At 40.7% G+C, this 17,436-nt stretch overlaps 1 protein-coding gene across 1 annotated transcript; it reads right to left on the reverse strand.

The window, feature by feature from the left end:
• Positions 1–7,593: 7,593 nt before the first annotated feature.
• Positions 7,594–8,837, reverse strand: LOC149310833 (uncharacterized). Its single transcript, XM_089528406.1, has 3 exons — positions 8,530–8,837; positions 8,309–8,419; positions 7,594–8,218 (listed from the first exon to the last, which is right to left on the reverse strand). Exons 1-3 carry the CDS (start codon positions 8,821–8,823, stop codon positions 7,676–7,678), a joined length of 948 nt encoding a protein of 315 aa, XP_089384532.1. The 5' UTR covers positions 8,824–8,837; the 3' UTR covers positions 7,594–7,675.
• Between the last annotated feature and the right edge of the window lie 8,599 nt (positions 8,838–17,436).

A 17,436-nucleotide genomic window follows, 5' to 3' on the forward strand; every position in this document is an offset into this window, starting at 1 on the left:
AGGCCCTGCTGACACAAACTCTGTAATGGTCTGATCTGCAGGAACCTCACTTGTGAGATCCCCGAGAAAATCTCCGAGAGGAGGATCCCACTCTCCTTCCCGACTCACAAATATGACACTGTCTGTGTCATGGTACAAAACACGTCTCCCAAGCTTGTCTAAGAGTGCATAAAGTTCCAAACGTGCATAGGCCGTTGTAAAACAGGCAAGGAATTCGTTTTTTCTACCCGAGGTTGTCACCCGGTCGTCGGAATATTTCCAGGAGACACAAACAGCCTCATCGTCAACAAATTCAAACATTGAAACCTTGTAAGCATCAGAAAAAAGCAGCTGAAAGAATTCATCGGGGTCTCTCAACACCTGAGTGTGAGGGAGGTTTGTTCTCTGCCCAAACTTCCCCCACAAAGAATTTAAAAACAGCTTTGCAATCTGGCGCTTTGCAGGGTTCACAGCGATCTGATCTTTGCGCAAAAGCACCCCCTCCCTCATATGATATTCCTTTATATACTTGTTTTTGTCCTCATCGGTAACACACCAGTGAGGATAGCCTGAAGCTTCCTGCTTCTGTCGTAGGTGCATCTCGATGTATTTTGAAAACAACACAGAAGACCTGCGTGCAAAGTGCCATACCTCATAGATTTCCACAACCCTGTACCCCTTCTCTAGAGCCACATTTAACTCAACGGAGCACCACGTCCCCTTTAAGGCTCTTTGTTCATCTGTATGTTTGCACGGGTCCAACTGCCGCTGTTCTGCACAGGTTGAACACAGCACAAACATAAGTTTTCCAGAGATCCTGGAAGGCAAAACTGGAAAATAGAGTTTTCTGGGAGGAATAACTTTTGCCTTCACTATGCCAAAATAGTTTGTGACCGGTTCAAAGTCCTTATAAATGACTTTGGGATGCCCCAGAGGGTATTGTTTGGTTTTGTTAACATAAGGGTACAGGCTGGTGAAATCGTAGTATTTCACTGTCTCCCCACTTTTAGGTTTATAGTAGAGACAGATGGCATTTGTACGACCCCCAAAGAGAGCATCTCTGGGGTGTAGGGGTTCTGGAAGGCGGGATGAAGCAAGAAACGTTTGGAGTTTCACATCTGTTTTTACCATATTATCCCATTCGTGTTGCCAAATCGTTCTCAAATCAAAACCCCGGCTTTTGAGTTCAGCTGCTTTTTTCTGTGTGGAATTGTAGAGAAATTCATAAGATTTCCCCACCACAGGGTTTTTCTCCTGGGGAGGATAACACAGGACACATCCACGATAAAAGCAACCATTAAATTCAAAGGCTATTTTCCTATTACCTACAGCGGCATACCCGTCAAGAAAATAATCTCCAACTTTAACCTCTCCACCATTTAAGGCATGCTGAATCTCAAGCTTTTCCTCATGTTCAATATACAAAAGCCATTGAATAGACGGTGTGGAGTATCGCTTAAACTGATTGTGGTAATTTACAAAACTTGGAATTGCAATGGTGTTTTCTTGCAGAAACTTAAATCTATACATCGCAAGAGAGACACTTGCAAGGGTGGGGAATTGGAGGGGGTCTATAGCAAACCACTCCTCATATTCTTTTTTCCCTTTCTTCCCTTTCTTCCCTTTCTCCACTAACTTCTTTTCTTTTGTCAGTTCTACAATTTCATGCCTGTACTTGGTACAGGCCTCTACTAAAATTTCAACATCCTTTTTGCAGTAAAACACAAGCTCTTTCTGCATGTCAAAGATTTTATCCTGATTCTCTGAATACCATGCTAAAAAGGCTTCCTTTTCACCAGGCATCATATATTTTACACCAAAATCTTCAGCTGAGGGCATTGGGCCTACATAATCCCAATGCTCAGGTGTGTTAAAGTAATGGGGAAAATATCCCTTATAGCTCTCAAAGCCTAGAGCTTTGGGTAGTTTAGAGAGGGCCATAGGGAGGTGACTCAGGGAGTCAATAAATTTTATATTCAATTTTTCCACTGTAACAGAAATCAGTTTCCCACCCTGAGCGATAATTTTTACATCAAGTTTTTCTTTCACCAGCTGATTCAGCACCAGGTAACCATCATAACCCTTAGAGTTATGTGCTAAGAATGTGCAGTCAGAAAACTGGCAATCTATAAATGTTGTAATAAAGTCAGATAAACATGTCTCCCCTTTAAATTCCCAACTTTTGCCAGCAAGGGGCCACTCATAATCTTCATCCTCATCATCGCTGTCATACTGCTTTTTAGCCCCTCTCTTATACCTCCGCTTTCTTTTGTTACCATTTTTAAAGCACTCTACAGTTTCCCCTGGAAATGCTTTTACAAAGCAGTAGTTAGGGACATGTACACCAGTTGCTTGGTGACACTCGAAATCGTAAAATAGATACTGTACAGAAACCTCAGGGGTTTTTAGGGGCTGCATGAAGCATTTATGTTCATCGTCTTTTGTGATGAACCCCCAACAGACTGTGCACTGCCGGCCTTTACACTCTTCCTCATCATGGTAACTTTTCTGGTAATGCGAGCATTTAGGACAATAGCTCCTGCTTTCACAGCGTACCTTTCCCTCTGAGACCAGCTGCCTGTGTATTTTTAAGCACTCTTTAGACCTACAATTCAGCTTACAGTCAAAACACCTAGCCTGTTGATCTACCACAACCGCACAATCTTTTCTCAAGCAGAGGCGACAGAAATATAAGCAGGTGTGATTGTTATGGTTATATAGGCTCTGGCAAAATATGCAAAAATTTCGTACCCCGAATAAGGCTTTTACATTGATTACCCCATAGAAGTGTTCGTCATGCAGAAGCAGCGTGTATGTTTTTTGATATTGAGGGCCTTGGGTTTTAAACAGACTCCACCCCTTCTTAGAATAATGTGCCACATGAATATTAATTTTTAAGTGGTTTTCAGCATGTGAAATATCACTTAAGGTCACTTTTTTCTGATCAGACCAGCCAAGCTCCTTATACAGTTGCCTGGCTGCTGTCAGCAGTTTTGCATCTGTGGGAATCTTTTCACTCATGACAGCAATCAGGCCACCGCCAAAACAGAGGTTAGTGCCTGTATAATTTAAATCAACCAAATGTTTTCTTTTTCTGGCAACTATTTCACTAGAGGGGATGGAGCCTATTGATCTATGCCCTCCGCCCCCTGGGGGTTTCACAATCGTAATTATGAGACGAAAACTGGAATGGGCACAGATTTCCATGTTGCTTTGCAACAGGTTACTCAACTGTGATAGAAAATCCTCAGCATTTAAAAGGTCCTTACTTTTTTTAACAGAATACAGAGGATTTCTTAGGCCGTCAGCCTCCAGTCTAATTTGAACACAATCTCCCAGACTAATTCGCTGGTTAAGATCGTCTAGAATATTTTGTATTGAGTTGTGTAATGCGTGTATAGCTTGCGTGTACGATGTTACATGCTCTAAGTTTCTGAATCGGAACTCCTCACCGATACGCACTGTACGATACAACCTGTGGGTCCACTGCCATGAGCGTACACGCTCTGCATACACGGCAGGGGGGCCCTCATCATCTGGGGAGCCTGGGATGTTTGCAGGTAGGGGCTGGCTCTCATCCCTGGATGATTCAGAAGACTCCAAATCATTCTGAGGTTCTGCACTGGAATAAGAAGGCTGGTTATTATCAGAAACAGAGTCACAGGGGTTTTGGTTCTCAGCCCTGGATGGGTCAGAGGCCACGGAAGAAGGGGTGCTGGAACAAGAAGGCTGGTTATTATCAACACTATGTTTAGTGTTTTTTACCAGGCTCCTCGAGTTCAGGCCCCCTTTACATTTCCTATTATTTTTCCGAGTGTGGAGTACTTTTTTTGATCTGTTAATCAGGGTGGTTACTCTTCTTCTCCAGTACAGTTTACCATTGGCAGGTTTCTTCCAGTACCCCGCCACCCTGCACCATTTACCATTCCGGCCTTTCTTGATCCTTGGTTGTAGTTTACCTCTGCCTATCTGCCGATGTTCAAGGGACCTGTCCACCATGTACTCGTTATATTTTTTAATACTCTCGTAAAAAGCATCCATATGAGCTTGTGTTACTGGATTGTCCCACATATAATTCAAATGGGCTTCATAGCCCTTGGCCCGTCTAAGGATCGCGCAACCTTTCGCTACCATTTTCTGCATCTCCACAAAGCAGGCCGATAACGTTGCAGCTTTCTTTCTGCGGGCTTCAAAGCGTTGTAAGAGATTTCCGTCAATCACCATCACCTGCTCATTATTTTTTGGCTTCTTAGAAGCCTGGGGTGTAGCATCGTGGGGTTCTTCTCTGTTACGTTTCAGAGATTTGTCTAAAAGCAAACAAAATAAGAAGTATTATAGCTCACTCACTCACTCATTACCCCCCCCCAGCCCTTAAATACCACAACACACACACACACACACACACACACTGTACCTCCACTTTTATTTGTTGTCACTGGAGTTTCAGGTGCCGCATTGCCTTCGTGGCTGCCTTCAGCAAACATCAATTCTGTAAAGAAAAGGCACTAATTTCAGAAAGAACAAACCCACAAAATAACACATTTAATGTTGTTAGCCCCCACCTCTAAAATTTTTTTTTGACCCACAAAGCAGTGCTAATATTGTTAAGCACAAATTTTACCTAATTCTTCATCTGTTGGGTGTGTCAGGTTTGGGGCCTGTGTTTTAGCCATCCCTCCTGTGCCCTGTGCAGTCTCCTCTGAAGGAACGTTTTGGACCTGTTTTTCCATGGCTTGCAGGGGCTATGAAGTACCAGCTGTGCCTGATGAACACAAACATGTTGAGACATGCCCACTAAACCCACCCCTCGCATATCAGAAAACCCCACAGAATTATACTGTTGAGACTGAGCTGCCACATTTCTGCTTCTGACAAGAAATGGAGAGGCAGACATTCAGCATTGTTCATGTTTACTTAAATCTAGTATGTGACCAAGTTCCAGATGAACAAATAGATGAAAAAATATACCACACTTTACAAAAATTGGCCAATTCAACTCAGAAGCACGTGGAAGAAAAAATGGAACCCTTAATAACACAGTTGGAAATTCCAAATATTTCTCGTGCTTGTGAAATAATCCATTTAGTTATGAGGTCTCAATTTTCTGATGGAAAAATCAACTGGGGAAGAATTGTGATGACTCTCTTATTTGGAGGTTTTATTGCCAAAAAGCTGAAGACCAGAGGTGTGCCTCTCACAACAGGAAATGTACAGCAAATTACCAATTGCATTGCCGGCTATTTGATAATGGAGAAACACATCTGGATGAAGGAAAATGGCAGCTGGGTAAGTTTAACACATATTCTTTAGGAAACCCTATGGAACCAGTGATCAATTGAGAAAAATGTGTTGCCCTAACAGTTTTTTTCTTTTCATTATTTCAGGAAAACGGCTTAATAATGACGCATGAAGTTACACCCAGAAATATGAGAACAGCTGTTTTTAACCGTCTGTACAATATTTTATATCTAAAGTGGTTGTTATTTCCGGCATAAGCTCTTGTATGCTAATGTCCTATAACAAAGCTATCCACCCAATAAAATCTTTTGAAATTACCTAGTCACCATCAATTCCTAACCCCTACACACACACAAAGCAATGCTCAAAGCAATGGTAGTTAACAGGCTTATTTAAGAAAAACTGGCAAAAAAAAAAGTTTTAAACAGAATAAAAAGATTTCCAAATGGGCACTTATTTGAGAAAAACCAAAAAAAAAGAGCTTTTAAAACAGGCACATTAGACAATTTAAAACCTAAAAAAGAACTTTTTGGGGGAAAATGGCAAAAAGAAGTTTTCCAAATAGGCTTATTTAACAATTAAATGAACTTTTAGCACCAACAAGCCAAAAGTTAACAATACAAAAGGCTGTAACTCTGCTGCGTATGAGTAATCAGCTCTTGACCATAAACCCATTAACACCTCTGGAGCTTTGTTTTCTACCCCCATCAAATCTTCCCCACAAAGTCTCCAGAATACTCTTAAAAAAAAAGCTTATAAAGCATTTTAAACCTTGTTTCACAAAAAGAGAGCTTTTTAAAATAATATTTGACAAAATTTTTAAAAATGTACCAAGCACATGTTTTGCATGTGGAAACAGGGGCCAGACTTTTTAATACACATCTTTCTTAATCCCATCAAACATACCCAGCAGTAAGCAAAGCAAAGTTTTTTTAAAAAAGGCTTCTAAAGCATTTTAAACCTTGTTTCATAAATACCAAAAAGAGCTTTGTTAAAAATATATATTTAACAAAAAAAAAAAAAATTTAAAACAGTGCTGAGCACATGTTTCCAAGTGAAACCATTTGCCAGACATTTTAAAAACCCGTATATCCTAATCCACACATTTCTACTCTCAGTAAGCTTTGAAAAGTATTTTTTAAAAAGGCTTCTAAAACATTTGTAGCACATGTAAAATTTCTTTCTAACAGAACTACATGCTAACAATTAAAAACATTTAACAGGAAAATGCATAAATACCAATGTTTTTATGGCCCAAAGCCCCAGATTTTACATGAAGTCCATGGAAAAAGAGAAAGCCGCATGTTATGCTTGTAATTTTAAAGCTGCTCAGTTTTCCCCCCCAAATTAATGGACATTCATCAAATATTTATTCTTTAGTGAGGGAAAAGGCCCACAACAGCCCATTTTGAATAAAGTTTAAAAATGGGGAAAAGGCAATAGTTATAAAGGCCTTCTTTTAAAAAACAATGCTATGGAATATACAGGAAAAAACTTACCAAGAACCAGAGAGTCTCACACAGGTATGGCAGCCAGAAAAGGACAGACCCCCTTCTCTGCAGAACTTTTATACGTCAGGTAACCAGTCTGTGATTGGCTCTTGAGACCTGCCCCCACCCACCCCTAAGAAAAAGGGTAGGTTGGATCTATCCCCCCTCCCCCAAAAGGTGGTCCTTGGAGGTGGATCTATGACCCAAAGGTGGTCCTTGGGGGTGGATCTATGACCCAAAGGTGGTCCTTGGGGGTGGATCTATGTCCCTCCATCCCCCTAAGGTGGCCCCCCACCCCTAAGGTGTACATGTTGCAGGGCACATAGCCATGTGGTAAGCCACCCCCCTCCCCTTTTCTCTTTTTAAAAAACTTTTTGCAGAGGGCCCCACCAGGGAAATATAGTGTCTGTTTAAAACTTCAACCATGCTTTTTGTTTCTGTGTTTAGGAGACATTGGGAGGGGGCCTTGGGGGGTTGCAAAAAATGATTTTCAACCCTCTACATTATTTAAGAGCCACCCTGATTTCTGCTTTTTGTTTAAAGTGGGGGGGTTGGAGAGGTGGCTGTACAGCTTAATTGTAAGAATCTCTCCTTTGCTTTATTTCTGTTTTTAGGCTAAGGAGGGTCAGGAAGTTTGGAGGGTTTCTGTAAGAAGGCTTCCCCCCACCCCCTCTTCATTGTTTAATTTAAAGAGCCATCTCCACCCTCCACCCCTCCATTTTGTATCCCCCACACCACCAAAGCCTCATGTTTTCTAGGGAGATTGAGTGGTGCATGAATACTGATACCCCCCCCCCCCCATTGTAAATACTCATTATGAGCCAGCTCTAGAGTAGTCACTTTTTTGAAAAGAAAATCACAAACACCTTTTTAAAATAAACTCTTTTTTATTTTATAACCTTTTAACAAACATTTTTAAAAAAATATCAAAGCAGCCAACAGTTTTCAAACAAACTTCTAGTCAGTCTTTATGGATCAGATGGTCTGTTAATAGTTGTTAGAAATGTTTTATAAGATCTATTTTTAATCACTTTTAACACATGCTCCAAAATAGGCTTATCCCTGGGTTTCAAAATGTTATTTAATTCCTTCAGTGAATTTTCAGATCTCTCTACTTTAGTTACAAGTTGCAAGATTTGGTCTACAGTCTCATTTGTTATCAATAGGCCATTGAAACTGTAAGCTACAAGAATATATACGTGTAACACGTTTTTAAAATCTATTTGCCCACATAACCAGCTCAGTTTTCTACACAGATAACGTTTTGACCACAACAGACAGTCATGGGAATTTTGAGCAGGGGCAGAGATTACACAGCCAACACAGGATTCATAGCGATATTGCTGCAAACAATGGGTGATGATTCCATAACACACGGCTCTGATTGTTGACCGCATGAGAACTTTCAATTCTCTGGGAGAAAAATTTAATGGTTCTTTTGGAACATCTAGTCCAAGAATTTCAGCCATGACCACAGGGCTAGGTTGAGCTGTAGACATCTCGACGAAATCCTAAAAAAGAAAAAAGATAGATTACCTTTAAAATGCATTTTTAAAACACACACACTTAATACCAAAATCCCCTTCTAAAAGATGACTTACTGGAATATCATTCCAGCCAATGCTTGCAAACCTCCACAGAGCTATAGGTAATGTGTTGCCTCCACATGCTTCAGCACACTTCTCTGCAGAACTGCTACTGGCCTGAGGTTGCTAAAATATAAAGAAAATAGTCTTTTTTTTTTTTTTAGAGGAGAGGTGGGGAGCCGACTTTGTAAGGCTAGTCAAAACCCTTTAAAAATTAAAAAAACCCACTTTTTTACCTGCATTACAGCTGGTTCTGCTGAAACGGTATCCACCAGGCGGTTCCATGCTTTGCAAATCTCATCAGCTTCTTCGCTAGCCAGGTCAGCATAGGTAGAAAGCCCATCATCTGAACTATTGCTAGGATAACGCTTTCTGCTTTTTGGCTTCACATCCCCTGTTTCTTGCTCTGTAGAGTTTGCAGAAGTAGTGGGGGCCTCCATGTTGTCTTCTCTGAACATGTCTGGGCTTGCCCAAAGGCTTCCTGTAGCGTTGCTAAAACCGTCTTCTGATTGGCCCTTTTGAATCATCATGGTCACATGAGTCCCTTCAGACGCTCCACCTACAGGCGGGGGTTTCATGCTGGGGTGGGGCCACAAGCGGGGGGCGTGGCTGGATATCCGGGGAGGGCAGGACTTCCGGCAGAAGGCCGGATATCCGGGGAGGGCGGGACTTCCGGCAGGAGGCCGGATATCCGGTTAAGGCGGGACTTCCTGTTAAGGCGGGACTTCCGGGGCGGGGCACCTGTCAGTGGGCGGGGCTTATGAGTTTGACGAGAGGTGCCACCCTTTACTACTGCCACTCCACTATATAATAGGCTCCACAAGATTCTCTAGGGGCCTGTATACTGTGCAGTTCCAGAACAAATGTCAAAGAGCTTGTGCGCACAACATGAAGTCTGTCTTCCTTTTTTATTGGTTCATGACTTCACGAGTCACTTTAACTCATTTACCATGAATCCACATTAATATAATCACCAGGCAGTCACTTGGGCTTGAGTACCTTGAACATCTTTTCTGTTTCAACTACTATCCAGATTAAGGATCGGCCAGAATTTTCCAATCATTTCATTTTTGATCGGATGTACTGAAAACTGGCAAAATTCAAATGTGGGAAAAAGCAAAACAAAGAGATGTCCCCATCTCTAATCCTGACATGTACAGATTAGGATCACAAATTCCAGTAAGCTAGACCTTCACTCAGTAACCACTGAGGAAACATGCTTAGCAAATCTGTCTGAGATCAATGAGATTTACTCTGTTTCATCCTTCCCCAAAGTGCTGGCTTAAGGGCTAGTCTACATATAAGTGTATTATTCAGACAGCTGTGGATTTTCACACATTCACATTCACATTTAATCGTCTTCACTTTCCTGTGCAAATTTGTATCTGTTCATCTTCACTGTATTGAAGCAAAGATGAAGCCATGAGAACTCATGCAAACAGGACAGATGGCAAAGCATTTGATAATCCTTGCATCTAACATGGATACTCTGGTAAAAAATGCCAATCCTTTTTCTGTGGTTTATGATGACTTGTTCCTGCACCCTGCAAAAAGCCTGAATTCCTCCGAATTGCATGTGGAGGGATCACATGCTATTTTAGTAGAATGAGGCGTATTTTAATCATGTAGACAAATCCATGTCTCACACTAAAAATCCTATGACATCTGGACAACACAAGCAATGGGTAGAGGTTATGGGACCTGTTGTAGTCCAACAAATGTGGCAGCCATCATTATGGGCAAAGGCAGGGTACCCTATTAAATAGCTTTGAGATTGTAGTCTGAATTATTCCCATAGGTGCATATGACCAAACCAAACAGAACTAAAACATGTGCCACTGGGATCTGGAAGTGAAATGACAGGATAGAGGAACAGGCCAGAACCCTTCTCTCCGTGATACACATAACCTGCTGTTGGACTCAGAGTTTTACATAGTGGGTTGTCAGTAGAAACTGGGGATGACTCCTGCATCTTTAATGCCACAAGAGCCATTTCCAGCTTTCAGTCAACCAGAACTCTTGCTTCTCCATTACCAAGATGCTTCACTACCCACTTTGCTTGGGTAAGAGCTTAAAATTTTAAAAGTGTGAGCCATTTCTTTTGGTCACTGGGAGGAGGAGGAGCTAGAAGACTCATTCTACAGAACTGCTGGTAGAGATGCACGCCTAATGCTGCGTGAATTTTTCTTTTCCCTTTCATTTTTATTTTTTATAGTCAAGGCGGGTTTGGAGTAGAGAGCAGAAGCCATCTGGGCACAGTGTTGGAAGACATCTCCTTCAATTTTACACTTTACTTTTCATTACTCCCTTAAGGGGCTTGTGGGGACTTGCTCAGACGAAGTGAGTCAGAGACTTGCCTCTGGAACTAGGTAGTAGCCAGGAGATCTCTACATAACTAGAGTCCCAGTTGATTGGGCCCTGTGCTGTTCAACATCTTTATCAATGACTTGGATGACAGAATTGGAGGCATACATGTCAAATTTGCAGATGACACCAAACTAGGAGGAGTAGCTAATACCCCAGAGGACAGGATCAAAATTCAAAATGACTTTAATAGATTAGAAACCTGGGCCAAAGCTAACAAAAGTTTTGCATTTACCATTCTTAGGCAGGGTAATCGAGAGGGCAGTCACCATTCAACTCCAAGCAGTCTTGGAAGAAATTGATTTTCTAGATCCATTTCAAACCGGATTTACAATGGGTTACGGAGTTGAAACAGCCATGGTCGCCTTAGTTGATGAACCTTGTATGGGCATTGATAGGGGAAGTGTGCCCCTGCTGGTGCTCTTGGACCTCTCAGTGGCATTCAATACCACTGACCACAGTATCCTTCTGGAACACCTGGGACAGTTGGATATCACAGACACTGCTTTACAGTAGTTCCGATCCTACCTCTTGGGCAGATTCCAGATGTCTCGGGCAGATTCCAGATGGTGTCCTTTGGGGACAGTTGTTTGGCCAAGAGGGAGCTCAAGTCGGGCGTCCCTCAAGGTGCGATTCTGTCTCCAATACTGTTCAGCATTTACATAAAGCCCTTGGGTGAGATCATCTGGAGACATGGGCCAGAGTGTTATAAGTACACTGATGACACCCAAATATATTTCTCTATGTCTCAGACTGATGCAGTGACTAAGGATGGTGTCTCTACTCTGAATGCTTATCTTAATTCGGTAATGGATGAGGGAAAACAAACTCAAATTGAATCCAGGTAAGACAGAGGTACTTGTAATAGGGACCCCTAATCTGGGAATGGAGTTATGCCAGCCCGTTCTGGATGGGGTCACACTTCCCCTGAAGGACTCTGCCCGCAGCTTTGGGGTGTTCCTGGACTCATCGCTCCAACTGACGGCTCAGGTGGATGTGACAGTCAGGAGCACTTGCTATCAGCTTTGGTTGATATGCCAACTGTGCCCCTTCCTGGATCTAGAAGACCTAGAAGCAGTAGTACATGTGCTGGTAACCTCTCGACTTGACTTCTGCAACGTGCTATACATGGGGTTACCCTTGTGTCAAGTTCATAAACTTCAATTGGTACAAAATATGGCAGCCAGACTGGTCACCGGCACATCCAGAACTGCCCATATTACACTGGTACTAAAATCTCTCCACTGGCTGCCTATCAGTTTCCAGGCAAGGTACAAGGTGTTGGTTCTAACCTTTAAAGCCCTACATGGATTGGGACCTGACCACTTGCAGGAGTGCCTACTTCCATACAATCCTCCCCGCACACTTCAGTCCTCTGGGAAGAATCTGCTACAACCTAAAAAGACCAGACTCTCTGCAGTGACCCAGAGGACATTCTCATCAGCCGCCCCCAGGTTCTGGAATGACCTGCTGGACAAGATCCACCATATTACCACCTTGGAAGCTTTTAAAAAGGCTATTAAGATGGATCTTTTCCAGCAGGCCTTTCCAGACTAGGTTAGATCCATTAGATCCATTAGACTTGCCTCCCCCTCTATTGATACCTCTATTGATACCGATATCAAAATTGATTGATACCATTGCCCCTGTCCCCCCTCCTCTAGAGGAAGACTCATTTCTAGCGCTAATCTGCTCAAAATTTTAGTGTATTCATATTGGACAGTTTTAAATTTTTTGATGTTTAATCTTTATTTAGGGGTTGACCACTGTTTTTAGGATTGGGGGGAGAGGTTGGGGTTTGGGATTTTTAAATTGTAATTTTCAGTTGTTTAATGTTTTATTTATACTGTTGGAATCTGATTTGATTCTTTTGTGAAAAAGTGGAATAAAATTATTATTATTATTATTATTATTATTATTATTAATTGAAATGAAGTTTAGATGTTAGCTCTGTGGATCCTCTAAAAAACAATGGGACAGGCCTTCCTGGATTGTGAAATCTGTAAAGATGTAAGGTAAAATTGAAAACAGACCATTCTAAGAACAAGCCAATTTTTTTCTTCAGTTCACTTTGATTGTGAAAATGTTTATATAGTTCTTTGGACTGAAATACAAGAAATGAGTAGAATTGGCTGTACTCTTCAAATGTGATGCCATTACATGACTGACTGTATGAAGGAAAACTTTCATTTCCTCACAACATCTCCGATTTAAAACAATACAAATACTGCTAGCTTTAACATTGACAGAAACTGGGGTAGGTTAACTACTTTGAGAGGTTTGCTGTTTAATATACAGCTTCCATGCAGATTGCAAGGGGAGGGGGAAGCACCCTTTTGGAAAGCAGAAATTAAACCAATCTTCCTCATGGAATCTATTTGGTTGAAGAGCTTAGAAGTAACATGTTATAAAAACATTCTTACGTGTAACTCATTATTCTGTAATGGATAGTGAATGAATAACTGCACCAATGTCTTTTTTGTAAATAAGAGATTGTCAAGTTGGCATTTTGAAATCTTCATGGTATCTTGCATCCAGTGTTCATGGAGTTGGTTTTTTTTTTTTTTTTTGGTTTTGCATTTATGCTTTGTGCTATTTGTGCAAAAATGTCTCTAGCATATTTGCCCTTCATGAAACTAAGGACATATAGGCCACCACTATTTTAAAATTATAAAGTTCGACTCCATAGAGTACATATGTATGAATGTCCAAGGTAGCAATGGGACCAGTTTGGCTAAAAACCTGCCACAACAGCTCTCAGTCAATCAATGGCTGTTTTGGTCAGTGGGGGAGCTGTCCCTGTGTGCCAACTGCCAATTAGCCCACTGCGCTGCAGCTGAACTGGGAACCGTGTGGGTAAGGAGGTATTACATATCTTCTTATGCAAGGATGAAATGGCACAACTGCCAACCAAGAGTTATACTAATGTAGTTTCTGAACAAGATCCAGGACACAGATAGGAAACAAAAAAGGGACAGACTGACTGCTTACCAACATACAAAATTACATCCAGTACTTTTATTTTTTAATAGACTAAACAAGACAACAATTAGGTGTTTTATTTTGTTTTTAAAATCAGAGTTGAATATTTTCTGCAGAAAATAAAAAATGCATCTCACAGTGAAGTAATTGTGTGTGCGCATGTGTGCATGCATGCATGCGTGTGTATGTGTGTGTGTGCACGCACACGCACACACACATACAGGTGTGCATAGGTGAACCAGATCATAATTTATATCTCTAAGAATATCACTTTGTAAAAGTATGGTAAGAAGTGAGAAAAATGCAACTATCAATCTAACAACATTATTGAACAATCTATACTTTTGTGTTATTCTTTCTCACTTTATTAGGACATTTTAAGGCGATTTTCAATATAGATGACATTCACTGACCAATCCTAAAAGTGTTTTTTTAAAACTCACAAGACTGTTCTTTTTTTAAAAGTAACAAATAGGAGCAGAAATGTAATCTGCACCATAACTAGAAAAATAAGAAGTTACTAAAATGTTTTAGCAATGGATATGGCAACCACTTCCTTTTTTTCAATTTTATGATGAAACATTTAACAGCTCTGGTTGAATGTGTTCACTAAATTTAATTTTGCATGGTCAAATGGGTACCACTTCATGGCTTGGCTCTTCTGGACACGGAGCTTCCCCTTGACATGTCCTTTCACATTCAGGAGTGATGCAAACACAGTGGAATGCCTACATGTGTCACAAATATGTGAGGAGAGAAAAATTATTGGACAGCACTTTGCACATAGATAACTGCTCTGTAGGTATAATAATCCTGGTTCCTCAAAATAAAAACAGTAAAAACCGTAGACCTCCCTTCTGGACCTAAAGTAGTTAAACATAATTTTATTTATAATAAAAATTTATTCTCTACCATGGAATCAATCTTTATGGCAAGCCCCATAAGAGGATTAAATGGTAAAGTTTAACTGTTTTTAAGATTACTTTCAGTATGTAACCTTTTGGGTTGTGGTATACAGAAGAATTCAGCAGTTCTATCCATTATGACTCCATCTCCTTTTTTCTGTCTGGATACCACTTCATACAGCCATTTAATAGCCAGAGGAGGACAAGAGATAGCCAGACAGCCAGCTGGTCCATTTCCAAGTCACCTAAAGGGGGGGAGCCATCTTCCTGGACCTCTTGGAGTTATTCTAGAGGACAAGAAGGAATATCATCATTTTCCTGAAGCTGGCTTTTCTTCCTGAATCCTCCCTGGTCATTGCGTAGCCATAGAGAATGCAAACATGGAGTGTAATATCTGTGGCCCTCTGAGTAAGTTTTTGTGTTTGTTTATTGTATTGTTAATATGTAAAATAAAAAGTAAAATAAAAAGAGAGTTATACTTAATCAGAAAACAGGCAGGTTAAGCATTCGAGGAGGGAGAACTGAGATGTAGCTATGCCTGACTGAATTATACAACCTACCAGTGCAATGCAGGATCTCAGCCTAGGTATAGTCAGATGGAGAAGGGGCATACAGGCCAGATCCAGTGCGGCCAAAGCTTTCCCATCTTCTTCCTATGCAAGTAAACTTTGAGAAAGCAAATAAATACTGTATACTTTGAATTATTGCTATTCAAAATAATAGATCAATACATTGTATGAAAGACATACAATGGTACTATTGAAAGCAAGTAAGCTCTTGAATTTTATAAAAATAAATATATCACAATCATCATCAACATGCAACCTTATTCCTGGTATAGGTCTCAAGGTGGCTTAGAAATATTCAATGGCAAATAGTGTTGGAAACTCTTAATTTTCTTTGTGTGGGTTATGAGTAGATTCACTTGCAGCCATAGTACCATTTTATACGATTAAGAAATATACAGCCTGTAGTACTGCAAGAAAACAGGAATGAGGGCAACACAGCCAGGCCTATAAAAAGAGGAAAGCTGTTAAACCTGACAATAAGATGTTCACCATCTTCAAACCAGAATTTAAGGTTGGGATAGGGGAGGCAAATAAGCAGGAACAACCTTATATTGATCTTACTCAGCTACCAGACAATAAATCACCTGCTTCTTATGTTATAAGAATGTCCTCCAAAACAGCGACTTTGTAAAAACAGAAACTTTCCCATATCATCCATGGTTTGCTATAGGGGTAGAAGAATCAGTTATAATTTCATTTGAATTCTTAAAATGTCAAGTTCGGTCTTGAATTTGAAGATTTTTTATGAACCCTGGCAAATTCTTTTCAAACAAACTTGAACAAAATTCTGATATACCAGCCAGATTCAATATGTACAATTATCTCCAAGAGTGGCAAAACTTTACTGTAGCTTCCTGCCATTTAGTTATTAAAGGGAAAGAGCCTATCAGAAAAAAAAATAATTGCAACCTTCATTCAACCCCAACTTGGTTGGAAGAAACCAGGGCTCAAACCAGACCGCTTAGCTATTCTGTTAAGCAATCTGAGGCACAGAGTTCTGGTAGCCATTGGAAAGCATATGGAGACTGGCATCCTGCTGGTGACATACATGTCTAATGCTGGAATATGTATTCACTACTTTCCACCTGTCCCTTACTGTCCTCCTTGACCAGGACTGTCATCATCCTGCCTACAGTGCCATAGCCAGCTGCTTCTCAGCTGCCTCTTGCTCTTTACCAGCAAGAGACAGGTGGCTTTAAGGAAGTAGAGAAGAAAAAATGGGGCATAGTTCCATCTAGACAGAACATTAGCCAGAGACTCTTTAGTGGGGGAAATGGGCTTAAATCAAATGGAAGCAAAAAGTAGTAGTTGGCTATCATAAATTTGAGATTTTCCATGTCTTTCCTCTTAGATCAAGGATATAATAGTGCTAATGCAGAGCCTCAAAACTATGGGGATACAATCTCAGACAACTGGGATTAAGGCTTGTCAATCTAATAACTTTCTATGTCCTTTTCATTCTTTTATATGTATCACTTCCAATATATCTGGCAGATTTGAAGATGAGGATAGCTTTTACTCAGGCAAGATTGAATGGTCTCCCTTTGGCAGATTGGATTGGTCTGCAAAAGGTGGCACCTAAGAGGGATGGAGCTGTGATTCTTTATCCCACAACCTCTATCGCATATGCTCTCATATGGCTCTAGCCATAATGATCTGAGAGACAAATACACCCAGACACTGTTAAAATCACTGAAGGGAATGTCATCTTCTGTAAAAGTTTGTTTTCTTGTTGCATGATGTTGATAAATATGTATCTCTTACATCATCTAAATTTCTTGTCAATACTTTGCAGCTGCAAAATGCAAGCCTTAAAGGTTGTATGTAAAATTACCCGGTGACTGATCATTGATGAGCAGTGTTTAAATCATTATAGTGCTGTAAAGATTTACTTGTTGAGATTTAACTGTGCATAACAGCAAAGAATGGCAATAGCAAACCCCCTTTGAAGAGACTTATGAAGAAAACCCAATGACCTTAGCGTCACCATAAATTGGAAAGGACTTAGAGGTACAGAATAACATCAACAACAGCAAATTGCTAAATTTCATTTAAATGTCTTGCTTCCTATGCAGTAGAACACAACTAATACACAGGGAACTCTAGTAGAGTAGAACAGTATCTCAATCTTAGGGTGGCTGTTTGAGAGAGGGATGTTTTCAACACCCCTCCCCCATTTTGGCAAGGTTCTAGTGCCTCTCAGTTACAAGGGGCCCTGGAGGAAACAGATTATCTAGATTTATTTCAATTTGGCTCTAGGCCTGTCTATGGGACTGAGAAAGCTTTGGTTGCCTTGGTGCATAGGGAACTGGACAGGGGGACT

Source organism: Sceloporus occidentalis, unplaced genomic scaffold, assembly GCF_023333645.1.
Source record: "Sceloporus occidentalis isolate IW3139 unplaced genomic scaffold, rSceOcc1.0.p SCAF_6, whole genome shotgun sequence".
NCBI lineage: Eukaryota > Metazoa > Chordata > Lepidosauria > Squamata > Phrynosomatidae > Sceloporus > Sceloporus occidentalis.

Bases quoted from the DNA above. Each gene is read 5' to 3' on its own strand.
- LOC149310833 (XM_089528406.1), bottom strand. From the start codon at position 8,823: ATGATGATTCAAAAGGGCCAATCAGAAGACGGTTTTAGCAACGCTACA. The intron at 8,420-8,529 runs GTAAAAAAGTGG...TTTATATTTTAG, and splicing joins CAGAACCAGCTGTAATGCAG to CAACCTCAGGCCAGTAGCAG. The intron at 8,219-8,308 runs GTAAGTCATCTT...TTTCTTTTTTAG, and splicing joins TTGGCTGGAATGATATTCCA to GATTTCGTCGAGATGTCTAC.